At 34.1% G+C, this 27000-nt stretch overlaps 1 protein-coding gene across 1 annotated transcript; it reads right to left on the reverse strand.

Annotated features, from left to right (window-relative positions):
* Window positions 1–576: 576 nt before the first annotated feature.
* Window positions 577–24528, reverse strand: LOC131805506 (DNA-binding protein D-ETS-6-like). The gene is made up of 3 exons (XM_059128720.1): window positions 23298–24528; window positions 7364–7601; window positions 577–1504 (listed from the first exon to the last, which is right to left on the reverse strand). The coding sequence occupies exons 1-3, from the start codon at window positions 24022–24024 to the stop codon at window positions 985–987; spliced, it is 1485 nt and encodes a 494-aa protein (XP_058984703.1). The 5' UTR covers window positions 24025–24528; the 3' UTR covers window positions 577–984.
* Between the last annotated feature and the right edge of the window lie 2472 nt (window positions 24529–27000).

Here is a 27000-nt window from a genome sequence, read left to right on the forward strand (position 1 = left end):
TACTGATGGGCAATTTTTAGAATCCAATCTTAAAGAGTTAAACTGTAAAACGTGGGGATTCAGCTTCGGCTTTTCCAATTTTGCCTAAACTCGTAAAAAGAATCAAGGGAAGGATGTTTTAGTGAGGTAAACTTTAACAAAAGTAAGAAATTACTCCAACTGTTGTAAACCAAAATTGTTAATGAATTACTCAAAATGTGTAATAAAAACATGTACTAAAACTACAGGTCACGGCTCGTTTTTAGTCTCCCACCACAATGTGCTGTGCATGTGAGATTATTCTCATTAAGTATAGAATTTTTATTTTTGAATGAGAACGTTTACACAATAATATGAATAAATAGCCGTATTTTAGAAAATCTACGTTCATTTTTATTTATTTATTTTAATGTTAATTGTTTATACAAAACTGAATTTGTTATCCTTTTTTTATTGAAATGCTACTTCGCATTCCATTTTGTGTTCTTTAGATGATGTCGATTTCTTTTTTTCTGAAAAAAACTTTTGCAGCTGCGCTTCAGTTATAAATGGGTCTCCTTCCGCCTTCCTCAAATAATAAAACAGGCCAAGTAAAGGTTTATTTTTAGGGATGTATGCGATTTATTTATTAGAGACAAGTACCGATGATTAGTTCTTGCAGTACAATTTCATAAAGTTTATTTCTACAAATTGTCTAACAACTTATGCATAACCGAAATACTAAAAAATAATTTGCCAAATGCTGTATGTACACGAAATAACATCCAGTTGGTGTGCCCCCCTAGCTTCTTACACTTGCATAAACTTGATGGGGCGGCACACATAGTACCCTTTAACTAGTTTGATTATTACCTAGTTATATCTTATCACACATAATTGTCAAATTAACTTTAAGGGCGCTTTGGGCTGCCCACGCAACGGGTGGTTCTTTTTGGGGACAATGATGGTAATCTATTCACTTGGAAGGAATATGGCGAGAAAAAGAGATTTTTAAATTGGTTTTGCCTAATGAAATGTATCCGTTTGCGGCGATCGAGGCTCGAAACTAGAGCTGCAGTAAGACCAGTATGGACTTCGAGAATTCAGAGACGGGACCGGAGGTACTGGTGGCGAGGACGGCGTATCGGGGGATTCTGTCTCCTCCAATGTCCGATTGGGATGAACAAATCCCGTTAACGTATTTGGCACAGTATGTGTTGTTATGACTTCGGCAGTCGACGGGGAAAACCCCATGCTGGATCCAGGTGGGGAGGATGTTGTGTGGTCAACGTGCGTACTTGATGGGGTAGCATGTATATGTACTTGTGTATTGGATGTGGAGGGGTGTATGTGGGATTGCTGAGCAGGATATGGAGGATGATGTTGGTGGTGAGGAACTTTGTACGCTCCAAGCATACCAATGGTAGAGGATGCATCACAACCCTGTGCTTGTGATTGGCACGCTATCATAAGGCCATGGAAATCGAACTTGTACGCGTATCGCTTACCATGCACTTTCGTCATAATATTTTTATCATAGTAGTATCTGAAAATAAAAGAAAAGAAGGTTTATATACTACTGTAGATTAAGGGACAGAGAAGAGCAATTTCAACTCGATTTTTTTTTCAGTTAAATGTTTATTCCATAATATAAGATCGCTAAACGCTGGTAACTGGGTTGTTCCCATGTCTATGTTTTGGCTCTGCAATGTCTCTTCCATGGCATGTGTTCAGGCACACAGAAAGCCCAACAGACAAACAATTGTAAAAATAAATAATTCTAATAAGATTTCAAATTGAAAAAATAATAATTTTGTCTGACGTAAATAATTTTTTTCATTTTGGGCAAAAATTAAAAAATGATAAAAGCATGAACAGTACCATGGTATAATTATTACAAGTAACAGCAAGCCCCAGCTAATTGACTTTATAGTAATACTGGTGTCAAACTCGATATGCCGTTTTGTGATTTAATTCCATTTCTTGATATGCAATAGGTATACTCATGGTAGAATTACTAGGTAACCCTTTCAGGCCAGCTGGTATCAATTTGATATGTCAAAAAATTGTTGTAATTTGAAGTCGCCTTCATTTACACATAAGAAGATTGTTGCATGATTTCAAACTTTAACAATGCTATTGATGGAAAATCGAGATTTTACGTTTTTATAGAGTATGAGGGAAACAGTGTATATTCAACATATGGTAGGCATAGATAATATGGAGATCTAAAATTCGTGGATATTTGAAATAAGTGAAACAGGGAATCAATTTCATATAGGAGATAAACCTATACATGGAATTTCATCATCTTATTTGTACGGATTTTCAACTATGTTACACACTATTGACAGTGAAAGGTGAATGATTCCAAAGCATATTGGATTGGTTTGGGGAACAAAACATTGGCAATTTTTGGGGTGTGATTAAATATTGAAATAATTTTTTTATTTCAAATTGTTCGAATGTATTAAAGTTATCTATGCATAAAAGACTTCCTGTCTGCTATACATTTCATAGCTAAGCAAATAATATGCGTGGACTCACAGTAGACTCAGCCCCCTGCATCTTCTGCAATCTTTGATCCATATCTTAAGTAAGCCTGAGGAGTAAATATACCCTAAAGTACCTTTTAGGTAACATGTCACTACAGCGAGAAAGCTGACGATGTAGCAAAAAAGGGTCCACCCCAGAACCACCACAAAACCTAATTTTAAAGCATCAAAAATAATTTTCCGGATATTTTCTGATAAAGAACATTATCGCTGTTGAATATGAAATCAACGTTGCCAACGTTACCAAGACTGCATGCTGTGTAAGGATGATGAAGAGATAACAATGATTGGACATCTATTATCGCAAATGTCCTTCGTTGGCGCGCTGGAGACTACGATCACTCCATTTCCAGTCTCTGTGATTTTCAAAAATGTTGTATTGAACGTGCTATAATCAAACCAAGATGCAGCGGCTTCAGCATTACTTTCAATCGATGTTGGAAGTTGTTGGAAGGAACATTTGCTTTTGTAATAGAAAAAACAACAATTTTGAAAATTTTTAATTCAATATTTTGATTGGAAATTTGCCCCAAATTTTGTACTTCAAATCAATTCCCCCTGACTACAACTTTGACATATCAAGTTTCCAAAAAAGTTGCTTTGTTGCTACCTGGTATTTCTACCATGGGTATACTCTTTTTTGATATAAAATTTCTCTGCAGGGCAATGTTAACATATTTGTTGACGAATAATAGGAAAAAAATCGCCGTTGTACTTAACAAAACGACAATGGCGAAGGCTCAGAAACTTTTTTCGCGGTTAAAGTAGAATGCTTTTATTTATTTATGCTTATATGCGGCTTGGTTTCAATTTGAAAACGATGTTGCTTTTTACACGATTTTCTAGAGATTTCTTAAAGGATTGACGGATTTCGACCTACAGCTAAAAATATACATTCAGGGGAATGATATGAAAGCATTTAAATTAAATATTTTAATATCATTCTTCTGCTTTCTAAATTTAATAATCCAAATTCCAAAAATGAACTATTTTGAAAATAAAATAATTTATTGAAAATTAATTGTTTTGTTTACATTTTTTGACATATAACTCTGACACTTGTATTACGTACAAAAGCTAATTTGTATGTGGCTGTTGTTACTTTTGTTGTACAACAACACTTGCTGTTACCTGTATTGCCATGCAACCGTACATGAACCTAACCGTGAACAAAACCATTTTCTTAAGAACTGTTGAACCAAACCAACATTTCAATTAAAATGAAAATGGTTCGGATCAGTTCAACAAGTTTTGCAGCTAAAATTAGGGTTTTGTGCCGTAATGTTTTATTAGTTCCTTATAACAAACAGTTAAAATCATATAATTAAATATATTTTTACTATAATATATTGAAAATTGCTTGGAAGCTACGCCACAACAGTTCATTTAATGGATTTTGACTGAGTTCGGACTGAGCCTTAACACGTTTTGAGACGCCTCTAAGATGCAAGGTTAGTAGATTTATAAATAATATAAAATAATATTATAAATAATATAAAACAAACTCTGTTTTTTATATTTTTGTTTTCCAGGTGTCTTTTTTAATGCTTTCTACCTCCATAATTCCATGTGGCTCTTGTTTGGGATTGTTGTAGAACAAAAATTGATGTTACCTGTATAATTGTGCCATGGCTAATAATATCAATCGAATGGGCAATAGCATGGCGCAATGACAGAAGATAGAACAAAGCTTCCCCCTAAATACTTTCTTGCCCCTTTTCTGTCAAACATATACACAGTTTTTATATGTGTGTGTATTGTTTTGAATAAAAATGAAAATCATTTGAAATTATTTCAAAATTAGAGACAAAAAATGCACATATTCCATGTTAACGGGCAACAAAATGTATAATTTTGAGATAAAACAAACTTTTCCTACTATCTCGGATTCAATTATTTTGGGGGGTTTTCCCAATAAAGCAATTTTGAAGAAAAAAATTAAATAAACAAAATCAATTGTTGCATTTTAAAAAGTCTATATGACATAATAAGACCCTAGTACATAGTTGTATTTTCCTAGTTTCCTTGAGATTGAGCAACCTTTCTTATTAAGCCATAGACAATACCATGGCACAATTACAGAAGTTAGAACAAAGCTACCCTCCAAATACAATTGTTTTTTTTTTTTTTTTTTTTTTTTGGTGCCTTTATTATGTCACAACATATACACATTTATATGGTACAATTCGCAATTCATACTTGTATAATTTCTTCTTTCATAACTTTGATATCTTGATTTTTTATATATGTTTACGAGAAAATAAATACAATATGATATAATATGAATTGCAGAGATAATGGTATTTTTTAATTTAAATGATGACAATTTAAATATATTTTTTGTATTTTTCTAATTCAACAGAAGAGACACTGGCGTAACACAACCATTTTGGTAAGAGCGTAAATGCATGACGCCGAACGTACAAATGTTCCTAATTTGGACAAATTCAAAATTTTTTTAGAATTTATGTTTGTTTTTTGATTGTTGAAAATATTTAGAAAATTCTACAATTGGGCAAATTTTAAAAACTGTCAATATAATATTATTTTTGTTTGTTTACGGAAAAATAGTTGTCGCCTATAACACATCAACTAGCGAAAAACGTCCTTGTCATAAACATTGCAAGAAATTTCCGGCAAATTGGAAAACTTTATTACCATTAATACATACCATGGTAAAATTTGAAATAAGACTGTCCATCTCTGCATTTTCTGTTATTTACTTGTCAAATCAGGTCCCCATTTCTAATTTCTGTGTATACAATGGATTTATAAATATGAATTTTGATAATGAGATGTTGTCAAATGATTGCTTGACTTTACCTTCTAAATACTACCATGATGCATACAAATGCCAGTTCGAAAAAATGGTACTGTCAAAACAGAATTTTGTAATTAAACATATGTTAAAACAAGTGAGCAAAGGCTACAGTCGAGCGGGGCCGACTGTTGAATACCCTACAACACTATAATAAACGATACAGTTTATATAGGCGAGATACTCGGAAGAATTCCACAAGATATTGTGACAAATAATAAAAGAAAACCATAAGGTTTCGTTCTCTAATTTTCGAATGATAGCAACTTTAACTAATTTGCTCATTTCCAATTTATTGGAAGATGTTGCACGTAAATGGTCTTCCTAGATCCGGAACCAATATTTCCCAAACACCTATAATCTCTCAGAAGTGGCAAAAGATTAACATTTATTATTGGTTTTTGACTGAAACGCGTCTGTATGAGATACACACATTTGACTATATTCTTCAACGAAATCAGCGTTAACGACATAGTCAGAAGTGTGTCTTTCCTGTATTTGTGAATTCTCCAAAAAGTCACTGGAATGGACATTTTTCGTGAATATTTTTGGATGGCCATCCAAAACTGCTTGGCTTTTTGCAATGCCCGTAACCCCCATTCAAATGTGCGTGAGGATCGGGCAATAATTACGACCTGCTGACAATTTTGCAGTTTTTTGGTCCATTTCAACCCCTAAATATATGGCGATCATCTCCAAAAAGAGTAGACTTCTATTCTGACCCTCATCTGATCCCCATGCAAAATTTCGTTAGGATCGTGCCATAAATGCGATCTGTATATGATATTCTGATATCCTAACTACTTAGTTTTGTTAGCTATAGAAATATTACCAAATGTTTAATTCAAAATGAAAATATGCCAAAAATGTGACAAAATTGAAAAAAATATAAGAAAATGTTACAAAATCAATATTTTCATCTTTAGAGAGATATTTTTATGCGATTTTTTAGACGTTGTTTCTTTCCTGCCAAGAGGCCATTCTGAATTAATGAGAACTGTCGAAATCAGTTCAAACGTTCTCGACATATAAGAGATCTTTCAAGTATATCTTCTTTGATAGACATATATATATATATATATATATATAGCACATATTTTGATATATATCCGTTTTGTTGGATGTTAACATCAATGTAAAGATCAGGAGTAACCCTGTCATGGCTTTGTGATTTCGCCGCGATTTAAAATATTCGCGGTTTAATGAAAAATTTTGAATTTTTTCAACACAAAAGATATGGTCTATTTTACCCGCTAAATATTAACCGATGGCCAGACAAATTGGTAGGCTTCTTCCCCGCCCTAAACTCTAGCTACATGCGAAGTTCCGCGTCGATTAGTCTATAATTGCGACCTGTATAGCTACTGCAAAATCCGACATTTTTTCAGTTTTTGGTCCATTTCGACCCCTAAATATTATGCGATCATCTCCAAAAGAAATAGGGTTCTATTCTGACCCTAGCACCACCTCCATTCTAAATTTCGTGATTACAAATTAACATGGACAGACGGACAGACGGACGGACGGACATACATATCAAGATCGACTCAACTCGGCGAGATAGGAAGACCCATATATACTTTCCTATGTGGGAAATCAATATTTCGATGTGTTACATAATTTTTGGCCCAATCAAACTTATAATACCCCCAACACATAGTGTTGTAGGGTATAAATATTCATTTCGTGACCAAAATATAAGAAATGTAAAACTTATGAAATATTTTTGTGTAATCTTCCATTTTAATAGATTCCGCCTCCTGTGTGTGAATAGACTTTGGTCAAATGCACAGCTTTGAAAAAAGCAAAACTTTTCTTTTATGCGTAAACGCTGTTTATTAAATATAAAATTAAAATCAATATTCACTTGGAACAAAACAAAGCAAAATGCCATTGTTCTTATTTAGGTTGACGTCACTGTACAGAGGAGATAACCGTGCATCTCTCTTGCTTACTGTGCGTTAGTTTGCACATCGCTTCGTGCGCACTCTGTTTCTTATGATTACAAACGTGTGTATGAATGTTAACTTACCGCAAAGCTCTGCTGAGTTTATCATAGTTCATGTTCGGTTTCGCCTTTCGCTCTCCCCACAGCTTTGCTACCATATCAGGGTCGACCAACTTGAATTCGCCATTTGTTCCCTCCCACGCTATGTAGTTGTTTTTCGACGAATCGCCAAGCAGCTCAAGCAAGAATTGCCACAACTGTATCTGCCCCGAACCTTGAACAACCAATCGGTGTGAAGCGGCATTTAAAAGCTGATACGGATCTGTGCAAAGAAAATATAAAATTAAAATACGCATTTCCCATATATGTACATATGTATGTACATAGAGAACATCGTAGACTCGAATAAAATATTTCAATCATAGTAAGTATAAATAAAATGAAATATTCTCATGCATGTTTTTATACAAAGGAACAATTATTTCAAAATAGTCTCATTCCAAATAACGATTTCCAGCTATGCATTTTCCGTAATTTACCTTGTCAAATTTAACCAACTCTGTAGTGGGATTCTAGGAAACTCAAAAAGTTAATTAGAGAATTCCACTACTGATTTGTAAATACCCATAGAACAGATTAATGAATATAAATTCTTACAATGGAGAAAAGGCGACAATACATAAAGCGCTTTTTTGAGTGGCTTAAGTCATCGGCTGGCTTCTTCGTAAAAGAACAAAGGAGCGTAGGGTTAACAAGTGTAAATTATGCTTAAGTCATCGGCTGGCTTCTTCGTAAAAGAACAAAGGAGCGTAGGGTTAACAAGTGTAAATTATGGACCGAAATTGACCTAAGTCAACTATAAACTCCTTTCGTCTTTCACGAAGGAGACAGCCGATGACTTAACCCAGTAAAAAACACTTTTTATGTATTCTCACCTAAAGATTACCTTGAAAACTCTACCAAGACAACTGCCAATACCTTTTCAAATTATTTAAACAATTTTGGTCGGTGCCTTTAAGACAATAATATGACTTATTCCGCTTCCAATTCGAAACTGTAAGTCTTTTATATAAATAAATAAATAATAAATAAGTAAATAATATTTTTATAAATTAATTATCTGAAATGTTTTTTTTAGCAAAAAAGCATATTGTTTGGTGTAAAATCTGTCAATAGAAACCTATGAATTTTAGATCCAATAAAAGTACACATGTATACTCTTAATCAGTGAAAAATTCAAACTGTAAGTTTTTTATATAAATAAATAAATAATTTTTATAAATAAATAATATTTTTATAAATTAATTATCTTAAATGTTTTTTTTTACCAAAAACTCGATTTAAAGCATATTGTTTGGTATGTGTAAAATCTGTCAACAGAAACCTACGAATTTTAGATCCAACAAAAGTACACATGTATACTCTTAATCAGTGAAAAACTCAAATTTGATTTGGTCATGTCCGCCAGATTTCTATACGAATGTAAGGTAAGAACAATTATTGTTAAATAACATTAGGGAAGTTTGATGGTAGAAAGTAATACAAACGTCACACGAAAAAAGAAAAATGAACGTAAACCAAGTCAAACAAGGATAAAAAACGAGCTTCTAAAATTTTTTGAACTGACCGGTCTTGAATCCTTCAACTACGACCACAAAAAATTATATCTTAGCTCTGAACATGGAAGAATTAAAAAGGTCATTTCAATTGCCAAATTAGTAATTGCAACTAGTCATCTATCATTGACGGCGTTACCTAAAATTCGACGAAATAATGCGCTACATAAATATTCAACCTAATCCCTCCATAAAATACGCTAGGCCCATACCTTTAAATCTACCAACTAATATCGTAAAAATTGCACGGTATAATTATTACAGGTAACAGCAAGTTTCAGCTGATTTGACTCTATAGTAATACTAGTGTCAAATTCGATATGACGTTTTGTGATTTAATTCCATTTCTTGATATACAATAGGTGTACCCTTTTTTGATATAAAATGTCACTGAGGGGCAATGCAAAAAATGTTTTATGCCTAATAATAGAAAAAATCGCCGTTGTACAGGGGAATGATGTGAAAGCATTAAAATTACATATTTTAAGAACTATTCTTCTGCATTTTAAATTCAATAATCCAAATTCCAAACATTAATATTTTTGAAATTAAAATAGTTTATTGAAAATTAATTGTCTTGTTTACATTTTTGGACATGTAACTCTGACACTTGTGTTACGTTCAAAAACAAATTTGTATGTGGTTGTTGTCACGATTGTTGTACAACAACACTTGCTGTTACGTGTATAATTCTACCATGTAAAAAAGGATACTTGTTAAAATTTCCCCAATTATTATTTTTTAGTTGCAAACATTTGCGTTTTTTGTATTATGCGTTTCTATTTTCAACACTCCTAAAATAAATTGTTCAAGTGTCAATGTTGAAATTGTTCAAAATCGAAATTTTCGTACTCTTGACATATTTCAGTAACATTCATATGTTTAACTTGGGTGGCTAAAAACTTCGACGGAGTATGTCGAATTTTAGGTAACGATCATGGTATATTTGTTAAAGGTAGCAACAACCCCGAGCTGATAGTAGTGTCAAATTCGATATGACATTTTTTGATATTTAATTCTATTTTTGACACACAAAAGGTATACACTTTTGTATATAAAATTTAACTACAGTAACAATGCGAATATTTTTTACCCAATAATAGAAAAAAATTATACTTTAACAAACACCAACAGCGATGGTGCGGAAATCTTTTTCGCGGCAAAGTAACAGCGGCACCACATTAGGTAATATAACTGTATGTTTCATATTTCCTAAAATTGCAAAATGTAGAATACTTTATGCATATATGCAGTTTGGTTTCAGTTTGATGAAAGGGGTGTTGCGTTGCTCACAATTTTCTAGTGATTGCTGAAGTATTGAGAGATTTGGACCTACAGATTAAAAGTACACATTCAGGGGAATGATATGCAATCATTAAAATTAAATATTTTATGAAGTATTATTCTGCATTTAAAAGTTAACATTTTTGAAATTAAAATAATTTACTGAGAATTAATTATTTTATCTAGATTTTTAGACACATAACAAATCAAATAACAAATCAAATTTGTATGTGGTTGTTGTTAAGTTTTTTAATTTTTTTTTTTTGATCTGATCAGGTGAAATGAATATTTTCTCTATTCTTGGATCCACATTGGTGCTGCAATATTATTTATGTTCCCAAACAATAACTAATTAAAAACTGAAAATAGGGCATTTCCTAATAATGTCAGTGGCACCTTCTAAAAATCGTGTCGAAAAAGGACAGTCACAGTTTTTCATCAAATAAGATGCGTTTTAATATTCCGTGTTCTCGTTATGTAAGTTCTCTAATCTCAAAATTATATAATTTTGTTATAACCCCTGTATAAACATAGCTCTAGATTTGAAGTATTTTGGAGGTTTCAAATTTTGGTTAACACGGCAAAAAGCTATAATGTGAAGGTACTATTAATTATGACTCAATAATAAACCTTGTTGAACTTCAAAGAAACAACAACAATTAACAATAGAAATTAAAAAACAAGTAAACCCCATTTAGTTCCGCCGGGCCGAGCTATTAATGCCCTCCAACATTTAGAAAAGAAAAAAAAATTATATAAGAGTATCTGAATTCAAACGTGTTCTACTTTAAACTACAAATATCAGTAAGACAGTTTGGATAATGCTGTTAAACTTTTCAAAAAACCATAAAGCGAATGAAGCCGCTTTATGGGGGCCATATCAAAATAGATAATATTATACTACAAGGATTTTTATCTATTGTTATAGGATTATGAAAATACCGAATATCGGCAGGCATCGTTATAAGTGCCCTGTAGGAAAGCATGGACTTAAATATCCAATGTTCTGCCACAGGAGCTAGGACTCATTATGAACTACAAATACCAATTTTTAGACAAATCTGGCCTCATCAGATCTACTCAGAATTTCATGCTGATCATGAATATATACATGGTCTACGACAAATATTTAGACATGTTACGAACGGAAGTATACCCCCTTTTTCAAGGTGGAGGGTATATATAAGATCCCATTCTTAAAAATTTAGCCTTTTCATGTTGCAAATATTAACATTTTTAATTATTTGCTGGTATTTTCAACTTTAAAAAAAAGTTCTGTTGAAGTTGAAAATGTACATTTGGCTTTTAGGCGAATGCAGATTGTATGTTGAAAATAAAAGTAAACAATAGCAAATTCGTTTCGTTCATAGTAGAGTAATAAAACAACAACATATTGAATGAATATTTTTGGAATTTTGATTATAAAATTCAGAACAAATAAACCTAAAATTGAAACAAAAATCGGAAATCGTACGAAAATCGGCTATTGTAGTAAAAACTTTTACATTCTTGCAATTCTGGAACACACCAAATATTATTATTAATTATATATTACCAGCTGACTCGGACCGCGTTGCTGACCCATAGTATTAGTGTTTAATGCATATTTTTAGGAAACTAATATAACTTGTAAACGTTTAGCTATTCCTCTTAAAAAAGCATAAGTTTTTGGGGTTTTAATTGTTTAAGCTTAATGATAGTTTCCTTGTTTTGTGATTTATTTTTGTATTCCTTTCAACACATTTAATTAAGGGGCACAATGCACTTGGGTATATATTTTCGATTTGTTTATAGTTTTCGTCACTGCAAAAATGTCAATAGATTCACATAATGGTATTTTTTAAGTGTTTCAAATTCTCTGGCTACATGGCTTTAATTTAACTATCAAAAATAAGGTGCCATCTATTTATAGATGTTAGGGGCCCCAGAAGGTATGTAAAATAGCAGAAATCTTTGTTGTTGTCCAATGTGGAGTCCCGCAAGGTTCTGTACTGGGACCGTTGTTATTTATTATGTTCATTAATGACATTGTGCACTCAGTTGTTGATGACAGGTGTTGTCTGTTTTTGTATGCAGATGATATTCATGTTTTCTTCAGAGAGGCTGATATTGCTGGGTTGGAAGGGTTGGTTAATTCTATTGTTTTGTCTCTTTCGTCGTGGATTTCGCTAAATGGCCTTATGATTAATTGGAATAAAACTAAAGCTATGCTGTTCAATGATCATGGTAATGGTGGTTCTCTTAATATTACTGTGGGTTCTGTGTTAGTGAAATTTGTTGATGAAATGAAATGTCTTGGTGTTATAATTGATCGGAAGTTGGACTTTAAGAGACACATTGATTCCTTGCTTTGTCGTATAAGGTTTCAGCTGCGGAGGCTGTATTGTCTTAATGCTTATTTGCCTTGTCATGTTAGGAAGAGAGTGGTTGTATCCTTGCTGCTATCGCAGGTAAATTATTGTCTAGAGGTAGTCTCCGGTACTACTTCTTCTCAAATGCAACGTATCCGTAGGGCGGTAAATTCGATTGTTCGTTATGTGTATGGCTTGCGTCGTGGTGATCATGTTTCTTGTTTTGTTAATGATCTCCTGGGATTGCCATTTAGCAGCTACGTTGATCTTCGTATTCTTCAATTTCATTACAGTGTTATGTGCAATTTTGACTCGCCTCTTCGTGACAACTTTGTGTTTTGTAGATCATCTCGAAATCCTCAATTGTTGTGTCCAAGGTTTTCGTCCTCCATTGGTGAGAGATCATTTGTGGTTAGGGCGGTGAGATTGTGGAATCAGCTTCCTTTGGCCTTACGTACTTTTGCCCATACCAATTATCTGTTTAGGGTTAAAGTAATTGAATACCTTCGCCTAAATATGTAGGCTATGTTTTTGTAGTGGTTGCGTCGGTTTATTATGGGTCTTTCTTTTTGCTTTTCTTTTTGTTTGGGCTGGGGAGCCACTATATTATCTTCTTAATTTTATTTGTAGGGTATAATGTGAGTTACTATTTATACTCTGTTTTGTGAGTAATAAAATAGTTATCTCTTATTTTTAGCTCGTTTCTGCTACACTTTTTCACTGCTCTACTAGACTATTGTTTAGTTGGTGATGGTGAATCGAGGTGTAGGGTTCGAGCTTCTCGTGAATTATTAAGATAAGTTATTAGGTTTAATATGTTATTTGTTAAGTTTGAATTAATCATTGAATTTGTATTATGTTAGGGTATTGTAGATAGATAATATAAGTTATGGGCCCTGTGGGCTTATTTATATTTCTTTGTAAGGTAAATAAATGAAATGAAATGTTTGTTGTTGTCCAATCGCCATTTGCAATTGCGATAGAGGTCGCTGTATTCAATATGAGTCTTCGAAACTTTGTACAGGCTTTTATATTATTCTAAGGATGATTGAAGTTATAAAAGGTATATATTGGTACTCACTTAGATATAGTTCTCAAATAATATTATCTTCTAATATCCTTCGACCAAATGTGGTCTAGTTTGGCATTTGATGATTTCAGTACAGTTAAATCTAGTCCTTTAATACTGGTTCCACTCATATAACTTGCCAATTTGAGGTATTTTGAAGGATTCAAAGTATTTTCGAGGTTATGAATCCATTATCAGAAATATTGCAGCAAAAGTCAAATTTAAGATTTATTTCCTATTCACCGGTACCTACTTTTTTTCGTTATATCATCGTACTTAATTTCGTTTTTAGACTTCAATTATTAGTATTATACAAAGGCCTTTTGAATTCGTAACTTTTAGAAGACCACTTTTGTCAACCTTATGTATTCTAGATTAGGGTAAAATCCTATGTCCTATAAATCGCAATTGAGGCGCAATATTTATGTTAGTCTATGAACCTTAATACAATATTCCTAGGATGATTGGAAAATAACATTCTTGTTTAACTTTAATATTACCACAAAGCATTAGTCCTTCTGCATGTTTATGTTACAATTTCTACCGTAAGAACTCTAATTTGATCGCGATTTGTTCGGAATTTTTTATATAAGAATTTTCAATTTCAATGGCTTTCTGAAAGAATTCTACACACAATTCTATATCAAAAAGCAACTTTAGATTTTTTCAGTTTTGTGATTTTTCCAGAGGCCCAAAATGTAATTAAAAATAACCGAAAGAAAAATCGGCCCAGCCGCTTTCAAATTACATATGTGTAACTATACTTTTTTACACCATTTTTATACATATAGATTTAAAAAAATAGTCGTCGGCAGTTCCACTGACTCAAATAAATAATTTGAATTTGAGGGAGAGTCAACAGTACCACGTATACTAACTTTCAAACAGATATCTTCAACTGATTGCAGACTGAGTTACCAACGAACGACAATTGATTTATATACATATAGATTGTAATTGAAAAGTAGGCGTGGTCAGTTCTTCAGCCCCAAATAACTAATAATTTTCAAACCGATATCTCCATTATTTTTGCAAATATAAGGATTTCAGATAAATTGAAATGGCAGGTGTAAAAATAGACTTGATCAATTTTTTTTTTCTAAAAAAACCAACCAACGTTTGCCAAAATTGATTTTTATATATATAGAAGATAGATTAATTTTTTAACAATGCTTGAGAAACAATAAATTCTATTGGTAAGAATAGAATTATATTTCAGACTTTCAGACATTTTCAAACAAACTGCAGAAATTCAATTGGTTTTTAAAGCATACGATTGAAGTGAACTATTTGAGAAGGAAGCAGCTTTCGCACCATCCGCGTTAGCGTTTTGTAAAGTTTAAATGTATTTTTCAATTATAAGGGGAATAAATTTGTATTAAAATAGTTGTGGGGTAGTTGCAGTCCTCCTCAAAAATAGTATTTATTGGATATTGTAAGGTAATTTTTGCTTGAAAACATCATCTTGGAACCACGGAAATGGTCTACGTCAACGACCTCTTTCAATGAACAATCGATGAGGTCATATTTCAAATAAGGCACAAAATTCTTTATTGGAAATTGTATCCGACCGAGTCAATCTTATAAAAGTTGTGGTGTTTTCTTTATTTTTGAAGAAAAAAAACTTACTTAAAGTTATCGTCTAAATACTTGTGTGGTCGTCGTTAAAAATATTAATATTGTTGTCCGTCTTTGTGCAACCGATATACGACCCAACAAGAGCGTGCGACCGTATGGGAGCTTGGTCAAGAGTATGTAGCGAATTTTACACTAATATTACAGCAGAGCAAAATCAGCTGAGTTTCGCTGACACCTTATAGTAATTGTACCAAGGCCAATTGTTGGATACTTTAAAAGTCTTTTTGGCATAATACGACTCAAGTACTTGATTAAAAATTCGGCAATCCTTCAAAATAAACTTTACAGCCAAACAGAAGCTGGCAGTCGGGAAAAACTGTATTAAGGGAACGCCACCAAATGTTTGATGTATCGCTACCTGGGAAATATTCTAAAGTGCACATATATTTTTTGTATGTTGATCTAGACCAGTTCAAAAAAAACTATCACAGTTCTGTAAAAATCAATTGACGAACCATTAAAAAGTACAGATCGCATTGTAGCGGTATGATGATGATGATGTGGTGTGTGCATTTGGTAATGGGGATGATGATGATGAGAGGGGGGCGGGGCCTGCATGCGAACTCCATATCGACGGTTTATATCCTCGGAAAGGCGCCACATAACGCCCACATCAACACTGACGCTCATTGTTAACAACACTTAGTGTTTATAAAGACTGTTTAATTCCGCGGCAATTCGGTTAAACAAAGATTTAAATGTATATTTATTTCAACACTGAAACTAGTCAAACGGGGCAGACTTCTCAACCGAGCACGTCCGTTGCGTTGAAGGATTCTCTGATAACTGGCATTGCTGTTAATGTTCATTTCCTTCGAACATGAAATTAAACAACAGGAGTTCAAACCGATGGTGGGAGGTAACAGAATGAAAGCGAGAGGCCATGGAATTCGCCGCAGATTCAGGTTGACAATAAATGAACACATATAAATACACGAACACTAAAGCTGATGCTCCAATCTTATCACAAGTCAAACTAAAATACCGATTGCGCATGCACGGTTGAACTCCCTAATTCTCATCTTACATTTTCTTTCACTTGACGTATATTATTACTACTATCACTAGTTCCCATATGTTTATATTGATATCTTAGAAACTTAAAATAGACGGACCGATCATAGGACGAGAGATTTATGGTCAAAAATATTCTTTTTTTTATTAAAATTGGTATTTGTCAATACAAGACATCGTTCACGTACTGCGCCATATAATGGTGCCTTCCGATATTTTGTACTTTTATGATTTAAAACAAACCTTTGAACATAAATATCAGGTACCGTTAGAATAGAGGACCTCTTCACCCATACTTTTATATTCCAAATGGCGGTAGGTTTTAAAACAACCAGGTCGAACTTAACTTATTTGTTATTTCTTTATTATTATGAACAACACTTCCCGATTTGATGATTTTTTGATGTTCAATCCTATTGACTACCAATGGATCCCAGAGAGAGAGAAAGAGAGCATAATGTATGTCTAAGTGCATTTTTATACCCTACAACACTTTGTGTTGGTGGTATTATAAGTTTAATTGGGCCAAGAATTATGTAACACATCGAAATATTGGTTTCCCATATAGGAAAGTACATACGGATCTTCCTATCTCGCCGAGCTGAGTCGATCTAGCTATGTATGCCGTCCGTCCGTCTGTCCGTCCATGTTAATTTGTAATCACGCTACAGGTCGCAATTATGGCCCGATTATCACGAAATTTAAAATGGAGTTGGGGTTAGGGTCAGAATAGAACCCTATTGTTTTTGGAGATAATCGCATAATATTTAGGGGTCGAAACGGACCAAAAACTGAAAAACTCCTGATTTTGCAGTTGTTCTACCGGACGCAACTATAGACCAATCGACGCGGAAGTTAGCAGGGGGCTAGAGCTTAGGGCTGGGCAGAATTCTTCCAATTTTGATGGTCATCGGGTAATATTTAGAGGGTGAAATAGACCATAACATTTGTGTTAAATAAAAGTCATATTTCCGATTAAACTGCGAATATTTTTAATCCTGGCGAAATTACAAATAGACGAACAGGTCACTTCTGACCGTTACGTAGATGCCAGTAGAAAATATATCGGATATATATAGCGAAATATATACAATGTGTATATACAATGGAAGGGGATGTTAGATAGAATGCTTATATCTCAAGAATGGCTGGACCGATTTTGACAATTTTTGTCAATTCAGAATGCCCTCCTGACATAAAAGTATAAAATCTAAAAAAATCGCATAAAAAGATGCCAATAACGATGTTAATATAGATTTTTGTAGTATTTTGTGACATATTTTTATTTATTCATATTTTTATCGCATGCGATTTTTATACCCCACAACACTATGTGTTGGGGGTATTATAAGTTTGATTGGGCCAAAAATTATGTAACACCTCGAAATATTGATTTCCCACATAGGAAAGTATATATGGATCTTCCTAGCTCGCCGAGCTGAGTCGATCTAGCTATGTATGTCCGTCCGTCAGTCCGTCTGTCCATGTTAATTTGTAATCACTCTACAGGTCGCAATTATGGCTCGATCTTCACGAAATTAAGAATGGAGGTGGGGATAGTGACAGAATAGAACCCTATTTCTTTTGGAGATGATCGCATAATATCTAGGGGTTGAAATGGGCTAAAAACTGGAAAATTTCCTGATTTTGCAGCTGCTCTACAGGTCGCAATTATAGACCAATCGAAGCGGAAGTTGGTATGGTTCTAGAGCTTAGGGCTTGCAGAAGACTTCCAATTTTGATGGTCATCGGGTAATATTTAGTGCGTGAAATAGGCCATAACATTTATGTTAAATAAAAGTCGAATTTCCATTAAACCGCGAATATTTTTAATCCCGGCAAAATCATAAAAAGACGAACAGGTCAATTCTGACCGTTACGTAGATACCGATAGTAAATATATCGGATATAGCGGAATATATACAATACATTTATACAAAGGAAGGAGATGTTAGCTAAAATGCTTATACCTCAAGAATTGCTGGACCGATTTTGACAAATTTAGCAAATTCAGAATCCCCTCTTGGCGTAAAATAATAAAATCTAAAAAAATCGCATAAAAAGATGTCAATAATGATATTAATATGGATTTTGTAGTATTTTGTGACATTTTTTATTTTTTCATATTTTTTATCGCATGCGATTTTTTCGTTTTGACTTATAAAATTGAAGAATACATTTGATAATATTTTTTTATTTTACAACACAAGTTGGGGTTATTATATATAGATTGCAATTATCCTCACGAAAAAAGGTAGTGTTGTAGGGTATCACATAGTCGGCCCCGCACGACTATAGCTTTTGCTTACTTGTTTCATTATGACTTATAATATTAAATAGTACATTTTGTAATATTTTTTCACTTCACCACACAGGTTGGGGTTATTATATACATATTGCAATTATCGTCCGATCCTCACGAAAATTTTCATTAGGGTAGGATAAGGCTCAGAAGGGCTAGGCATATTGTTTTCAAAGATGTCCGCAATATATTTAGAGGTTGAAAATGATCAACATTTAAAAATGTTCCTGATTTTGCAGCCGTTATAAAGGTCACACATAGAAACCATAGGACATGAAATCTCGCATGAAGTTAGAGAATTAGGACAGCGGGTGGTACTTTTGTGTGATACTGTGTGTGTGGTACTTTTGTGTGAAAAAATATCAACATTACTTACAGATGATGTCCGAAATCCGAAATGTCAGAAAAGGCGAACTTCTGGCCTTTTTATACTGATTTCGTTGACGAATATAGTCAAATATCGTAGACAAACAAATCATAAATTTTGAGATACAGAGGGGACTTTTGCTTTGAAGATGATCGCAAAATATTTAGGGGTTTAAATGAACCAAAACAGCCAATTGAATCGACACGCCTGAGAAGAGAGTTACGGACAGGGAAGAATTCTAGCAATTTGGATGACCATCGTGCAGTAAAATCCGCACGGCGGAGTGGGTAAACTGTACGACGGAGTCCGTAAATGTTGGGCATTTTTGATTATATTTAGCACAAAAATGGATCACCACTTTCGTGTGAAATTGTTTTGAATACCTAACAACACGGAGTACATAAAAATTTGGCAAATGCCCCCCGACAACAAGCTAATGGTAACATCTGGGAACGGCTCTATGACATCATTTAATCACGAAATCTTCCAAAACGGATTTGGACATAAGGGGGCTTCTAATATATTGTAGTGTTGTAGGGTATCACATGGTCGGCCCCGCACGACTATAGCCTTTGCTTACTCGTTTTCCATTGAGCTGTTTTCCGATCTCGAGCTTATATCCAATGATAACTCTCTGAATTAAATTTATAACTGCTCTGAAGCCATAATACGCATTCAAAAAGGTTCATAGTTCATAGAATGAAGTCAAGGTAGAGCGAAGCAATCAATTGATTTATTTATTTAGAAAATATTCAAAATCATATCACAAAAACGTTGTAGTAAGCATTTTGATTACAATTACAACACTTTTTGTGGCGAATGAAATCTTTAGAGATATATAGATCCGTTCCCCTTTGGATTTTTTGTTTATTTATTCAAAATCAATGCAACACGTTGTTTTGCCTATTTAATACAAAACAACTACTTGCAACCCTTACCCACTAAGCATACCTTATCTTTGTTGTAGTATGGTATGATCTGCTTCACATAAAATATGCATAGTGGTGAAGGATAACATATAGGTCTTAGGGTAACATGTAGACCTTTATATACAGCTTAATCTTTAAAATATTAATTTCATTTGGAAGGACACTGTTAATTGGCATTTTCTAACAATTGTTGCAATTTGTTACTGGAAGTCGGCTGTTCTGCAAAAAAAAAAAAAACGATACAGGAGGGAAATTTTGAGAGTTCTTTTATTGAGAGTTTGCAAATTTTGCCTGGATAAGCCGCTTGCAAAAATTTTTACTCCGCTGATTTTTATTTGGAAAACAAATTTAAACAACATAATTTTTTGAAATCGCGAGTCTGATTGTTTTGGTTTTCGTCCCATTTTTAATATTTCCGGGCTTTATTTCTTTTTATGCGGGAACAAAATTGTTGGTTGTGACAAATCAGCTGATTGCTTAGACGTTTTTGCGTTAGCGCTGTTTTTGTACTGAAGGCATTTCTTTTAATTGAAAGAACATGCGGGCCTATTGTGTAGGTTATAAAGGACAGTCAATAGTGCCCTTTTAACTACTAAATAAACAACATTGCTATTCGCTAACTTTTTTAGATTGGCCCGATCGTACTGCGAAAAGCAAAAGTTGTCGATTAGATTAGGTCAACTGATATCATCAGTATCACAGACCAATGAATGTCAATGGTTAGTATAAGATTCGAGAAAAATCTACAATACTTTGAAACAGGAGGAATATTGCAAAATAACATAAAAATATTGCAGTACAATTCTTTAAAACTTTTTTGATAATTTCTGCAAGTACATAGGGTACATAACAGGGTAGAAGAATACAGGTAGTCACATCAATACAGCTGCTGGGACAATAAACTGTCAAACTAATTTTGAAATTAACAATTTTGAATGAAAAGTTATGTAAATTCGTTAAAATTTTTAGAAAAATTAATATCATAAGAATCTCCGACTGGTCGGTCGAACATACGGCTTTTTTACTTGTTTTGTAATGTGTTGCTACTTCTTGGCGCAGCTCATTGATGCAAGGCAAGGCTGAAATTTTCGGTGCTATTGCTGATTTGGCAATTAAATTAACATGTCAAAGGACAAAGGATTATCATATCTGATTTGCGTATAAGCAATGGATTTATGAATATACATTTCGACAATGAGGTATGCCAAATGTATAAGTTTCAATAAGTTGTAAACATATGATTCTTAATTCAAATAATATTATCTAGCCCAACTGAAATCCAATTTTGCTGTGAAATGAAGTTACTGTGATTTTATTAGAAATTCCCCACCATGGTGAAATGATTCATATTTCCCAAATAGACAAGCTCAATACCTTCAAGACAACCTAATAGGATCACTGAAAATTAAAAAAGAGTAAAAATGCATATTTTAAATTTTCTATTTGCACCACATTTCCACATCTTGTTCATAATTCCTTTGTATTTTCCACACACGAAAATAAAACAAAGTTCAATCATTGTTGAAATTGTTCAACATTGACGTATTTCAATAACATTCATATCAATACATGTGTTCAACTTCAGTGGTGAAAAACGTCGAAGGCGTACGCCAGGTTTTAGGTAGCGGTGTTACCGTTGGTGTTTGAAAACCCACGTTCTAATACTCCCGAAACCCTAATGAGTAAATCGGGTGAGTCTCACTGGAAGAACATTCAAGCCATATGATTTGTGGGGTTGAAGGCACTATTTTTCTACACTTCAAATTGCCCAACATACCAAAATAGCTTGAGAATAATCTTACACGCTTAGAATAATCAAAATTTATTATTTTTGGTACGTTGGGTGTTCACTCCGTAATAAAGGCTGTATTTTCTTATTCGACACTCTATTTCATTTCGGTCTCTGCCCAGTTTGTATGTATGTTTCAAAAGAGTTAGATTGTAAAATGCCCTTTCGTAGCAGCTTCGATTGAAATCTTTATTTGGTTGCCACTTTGGCGTTAATCGTGCCCAAGAGTATTCGAAATCAAAGACTTATTGACTCTGCGGTCAGCTGGCAGGTCTCAAATGTCCATCCCTCGCATACACTACCGTGTGTACGTGAAGATCTTCGGATTCCGATTAGCTTGAAATATATTACAGGTCATTGATTTCGCATCCTTTTGAAAATGGACGAAACAAAAACATTTCCTCATTAAGTGATAAGAAACTTCCTATTCGGTCGTATATAAGTGCGAAAATGGGAAGGGGTGGGTGGGCAACACATACTCATAATGTGTCTGAACGAGCTTGCAAGCGATGGGCTCTGTTAAAGATATCTCAAATTGAATTAAGATATAATGGTGGAAATGGCTCATATTGCCGGTTTTCTCAGTAACTTCTATTGCTGATGGAGGTGTGATTATCCTCTATGACCCAAAAACACACTACGCGGCGGAACAACATTTCAAAGGTGTTTAAAAGTTATTAACTTTTAAGTTCGTCTCACGAAGGCAATAAAAGATTTCCGAGTATAAATAACTCACTCCGCCAAAGCCTCGCAACATGTTCGCCGCACGCATTGCTAGCTTAACTTCTCCAACGAAAGGAATGGGATGCCTCGAACAGCTAAAGTGATGAACTGTAATAAACGATGTAAATATGATAATTTCTCACAGGATGTGGTATCTAATAAAAATCACAGTAATCCCCTGGATGCTTCAGAGGGGAAACAGATTCATTGAATTCCGTTGGCAAACAACGGAATCACAAACAAACAGCAGGGGTCACTGAGCCAGGGCATGTCATGACTTTTTGTGCATTTATCTCTTGTTTATCATTGTTTTCTCTCCAAATGTGTAGAGGGGTGGTATTGTGAGGTGGTGGATGGGAAAGTGCTGGAGTTGAATATAAAGTTGAGGAACTCCTGCAAGTGCATTAAGTAATATAATTAAATCACAATTTCAGGGAATGCTTCTTTATACCTTCAACAACTTCATAGTACTACCAATTACATTCCGACACATAGAGTACATGCACCTGAATAATGGTGAGAATACATAAAACGCTCTTTTGACTGACAACTCCTTTTTTGTGTGTTGAAAAAAGTAAAGAATTATACAAAAAATATGAAGAAAATGGAAAATATAACAATAGAGATAAATTTGAAAATTATAATTTTTTAAGACGTTTATTGTTGGTCGATTTTAAGATATGAACGACCTGACGTATTTAGATAATACGGATGCCCAAAAAACTTAACAAATTGGATAAGTTGAATATTTGTGCACGCTACGTCGAATTTTAGGTAACGCTGTGAAAATAAATTTCATTTGAAAAATGACATGGTGGAACAACGAATAGAGACAGCATAAACTTCAAATAAACTTCAAAATGTCAACCCCGGGTATATTGTAGTAGGCCTCCTTGGCGAACTAAAATATACCCTGCTTCATTTTGATATACTTACTCGGTTCATTATCGCTTAACATTGGGCTAGTTTCTCTGCCGGTGGCATTGTGAAGTGTCCAAGCAAAATGCTTGGCGAACAGAATACCTCCATGCCGCGAACCTGCACAAACCCAAAAATCAGCTCGGCTCATCGCACAAAGTTCAGTCCCTGATGTTGGGAACCTAGATATGTCCGGCTCCGGTTCAATATCAAATTGTTTCGTCATCCATTTTACCCAAGCTGCTATGTGACTGGCCTCCCAAACACGTGGATCTACTGGAACTTCCACGGGTGATAATGGAGGTGGTGTATGCTCTCGAATCCTTATTCCAGGATCTGATTTTTTCGGAGGAAAAACATGTAGTCCAGATAGTGCAGTTTTATTAAGCTGGATGCTGCACTCGCTGGGGGTAGTCGGCTGAACAGTTTCTATGCGGGCACTATGGCAAGTAGGTTTTACGTTCAAAATATTTTCATTAGAGGAATTATATTCAGTGGTAGTTATGGCATTTTTATTAGCGACATCTGACGTTTCGCGCCGGTCTTCTATTTCACTTTCAACAGAATCGGCATGCATTGATATTAACCGAACTTCAAGCAGGCCTATTAACGAGTTGTCCATATATTTTCTGATGTAAAAACTACAAATACTGACCACCATCAACAAGTTCTCACTATTCACGAAAATATTGAAAGTCATATTTTTCAATTTGAATATGTATTCCAGTGGACAGGATTTTGACATTCTGTCGTTCTTATTTTCAATGCCGCTAACTTTTCACTAAAGTTCACACTACTCTGACACCTTAATACACACACACATATATATATCATGAGAATAGAACCGGCATTTTTGATTAAAATTGTTCAACACAAAATTACTGGGAATGATTCACACTAATGTGGCTAGGAATTCCGCGAATTAAACGACGTTTGCGTTACGGATGGACGTAGGACATTCTCACGGTGGTATGAATCATACACGGTCATTCGGATTTGGCCGATCTACGTATCTCGTCGTGGCCGTCGCTCTGATCAAAGTTAGCGTATCTGTACGTATTGCAATTATTGAATGTTTGAAGAACGATTATTATTATTTTTTATGTTTGATTTATATTTGACTGAAAGCACGAAAAGACGTTACAAAGCGAAAAAAAATTATTTTTACTACGACTCTCCGCCGGCCGACGACGACCGAACCGTGTGCGTGCTCACTGGTGGGTTGCACAAGCGAATATGATTTCTTAGCACAAACAAACACGTTGTTTACCCGGCAGAGAAAGAGAGAAGAAATTTATCAATGAAATGATCAGTGAACGTTCTCGTTGGATACAATTCATTCATAAGTTTCATAAGTAGTCTCTCAAACAATGATAAGTATAGACCGTAGCCACTGTTGCCACATTTACGTAAATATAGGTGTTTTCTTTTTATATACCTCCAAATCAGCACAGAAAATGAGTTGGCGGAAAATGATATCTAGGAAAATGTTGATAGCTGTTCATGGTACTATTATTACAGGTAGCAGCAAACCCCTGCTGATTTGACTCTATAGTAATTCTAGTGTCAAGTTCGATATAACGTTTTGTGATTTAATTTCTTGACATACTATAGGTATTCACTGTTTTGGTATTAAATTCCACTGCGGGGCAATGTGACCATATTTTTTGCCTAATAATAGATCAATTCGCTGCTATACTTAACCAAACGCCACCGGCGATTGTGCGGACACTTTTTTCGCAGCACAACATAATTTAAAACAGTCGAATATTTTATGTTTCCTAAAATTGCAAAATGTAGAATACTTTATGTATATATGCATTTTATTTCAGTTTGCAAGGGATGTTGCTTTTTCCACGATTTTCTAGCGATTGCTTTAAGTGTTGAGGGATTTGGACCCACAACTAAAAACAATGCATTCAGGGGTATGATATGAAAGCATTACAATTAAATATTTTAAGAGCTATTCTCCTGCATTTTAAATTTAACTATCCAACATTTTTGAAATAAAAATGGTTTATTGAAAATTAATTGTTTTGTTTACATTTTTCGACATATAACTCTGACACTTGTATTACGTACAAAAACAAATTTGTATGTGGTTGTTGTTACGTTTATTGTACAACGACACTTGCTGCTACTTGTATTATTCTATGAAATATTCTCGAAAATTTGTACAGATTTTTACGTTATTACATTATTAACAAAAATGGATAAGGAAAATTTGAGTGAAGGTGAAAAATAAATAATTGAAGAGCGGATTATGAGCTATTTTAAGATTTGCGTCACAGTTGTTTTTATGGATCAGCTTTTATCTTACAAATGTTTTGCAGAATGCTATTTGTTTTCCCTTTGCAAATCGTATTTTTCCTCACCAACTACTTACTGACTAAACGTTACTGGGCAAGCAAACGAACAGGCTTATTGTATATCATATGTAATATTAACCTGTATAATTTTCTTCAAGTAATTGTGAAATGTCGATATAAATAAAGAAGGTATTTATAGGAATCTGACCTCGAGCTCAAACATTTATTCAATTAATTGCTATTTTGTTCCTAATTTAGATCATATCAAAAAGGGAAAATCGGTTATCGTAGTTAAACGTTTTAAACTCTTGCAGTTCTGGAACAGACCAATAATCGTAGAGATTTTGTGTATGTGGTTACGTATATGTATACAGCTCATTGCGAGACAAAAGTGAAACGTAAAACGTCAAAATTAAAACAACGAGATCACCACAAAAAGAGACAAAGCACGTAAAATGTAGTTTTAAAACATGGACTTTTGCCATAAGCCGTTACAATATTCAAATGCGAAACTTAGAAAAAAAGGTTAATAATGTAGCTAAAATCATCAAAATGCTGAATATCGGGAGGTACCGTTATACGGGGGCCTTACGAAGGCGTGGATCTGCACAGACAATTTGCTGTCATAGGCTGTAGCGTCCATTGCGAACATCAAATACCAGACTTGAAACAATTCTGGTGAATAATGTCGCTAAAATTATAAAAACACCGAATATCGGGAGGTACCCTTATATGGGGGCTATACGAAGACGTGAACCTGCATAGACAATTTTCTGTCTTAGGCTGAAGTATTTATTATGAATTTCAAATACCAAATTTAAAACAATTTTGGTGAATAATGTCGCTAAAATCATCAAAATACCGAATATCGGGTGGTACCGTTATACGAGGGCCAAACGAAGACGTGGAGCTGCACAGACAATTTTCTGTTTTAGGCTAAGATATCTATTATGAAGTTCAAATACCAAACTTGAAACAATTCCGGTGAATAATGTCGCTAAAATCATCAAAACACCGAATATCGGAAGGTACCCTTATATGGGGGCTATATGAGGATGTGGACCTACACAGACAAACTGCTGTCATAGGCTGTAGCACCCATTACGAACATCAAATACCAATTTTTAAAGAGCTCTGATGAATATTGTCGCTAAAATTATCAAAATACCGAATATCGGGAAGTACCGTTATATGGGGGCTATACCAAAACGTGGACCTACATGGCCCATTTTCAATACCAAAAGTTCTGCAGACATGATATACACTTGAGTAAAATCAATCTAATTCGTTCGGAAGTTAGAGTGATTTCCACAGACGGACAAACGGACGGACATCGCTAAATCGACATAGAATTTCATGCCGATCAAGAATATATATACTTTGTGGGGTCTAAAATGTATATTTCGAGGTGT

The sequence above is a fragment of the Musca domestica genome, unplaced genomic scaffold (genome assembly GCF_030504385.1).
Source record: "Musca domestica strain aabys unplaced genomic scaffold, Musca_domestica.polishedcontigs.V.1.1 57, whole genome shotgun sequence".
In the NCBI taxonomy this organism is placed as follows: domain Eukaryota; kingdom Metazoa; phylum Arthropoda; class Insecta; order Diptera; family Muscidae; genus Musca; species Musca domestica.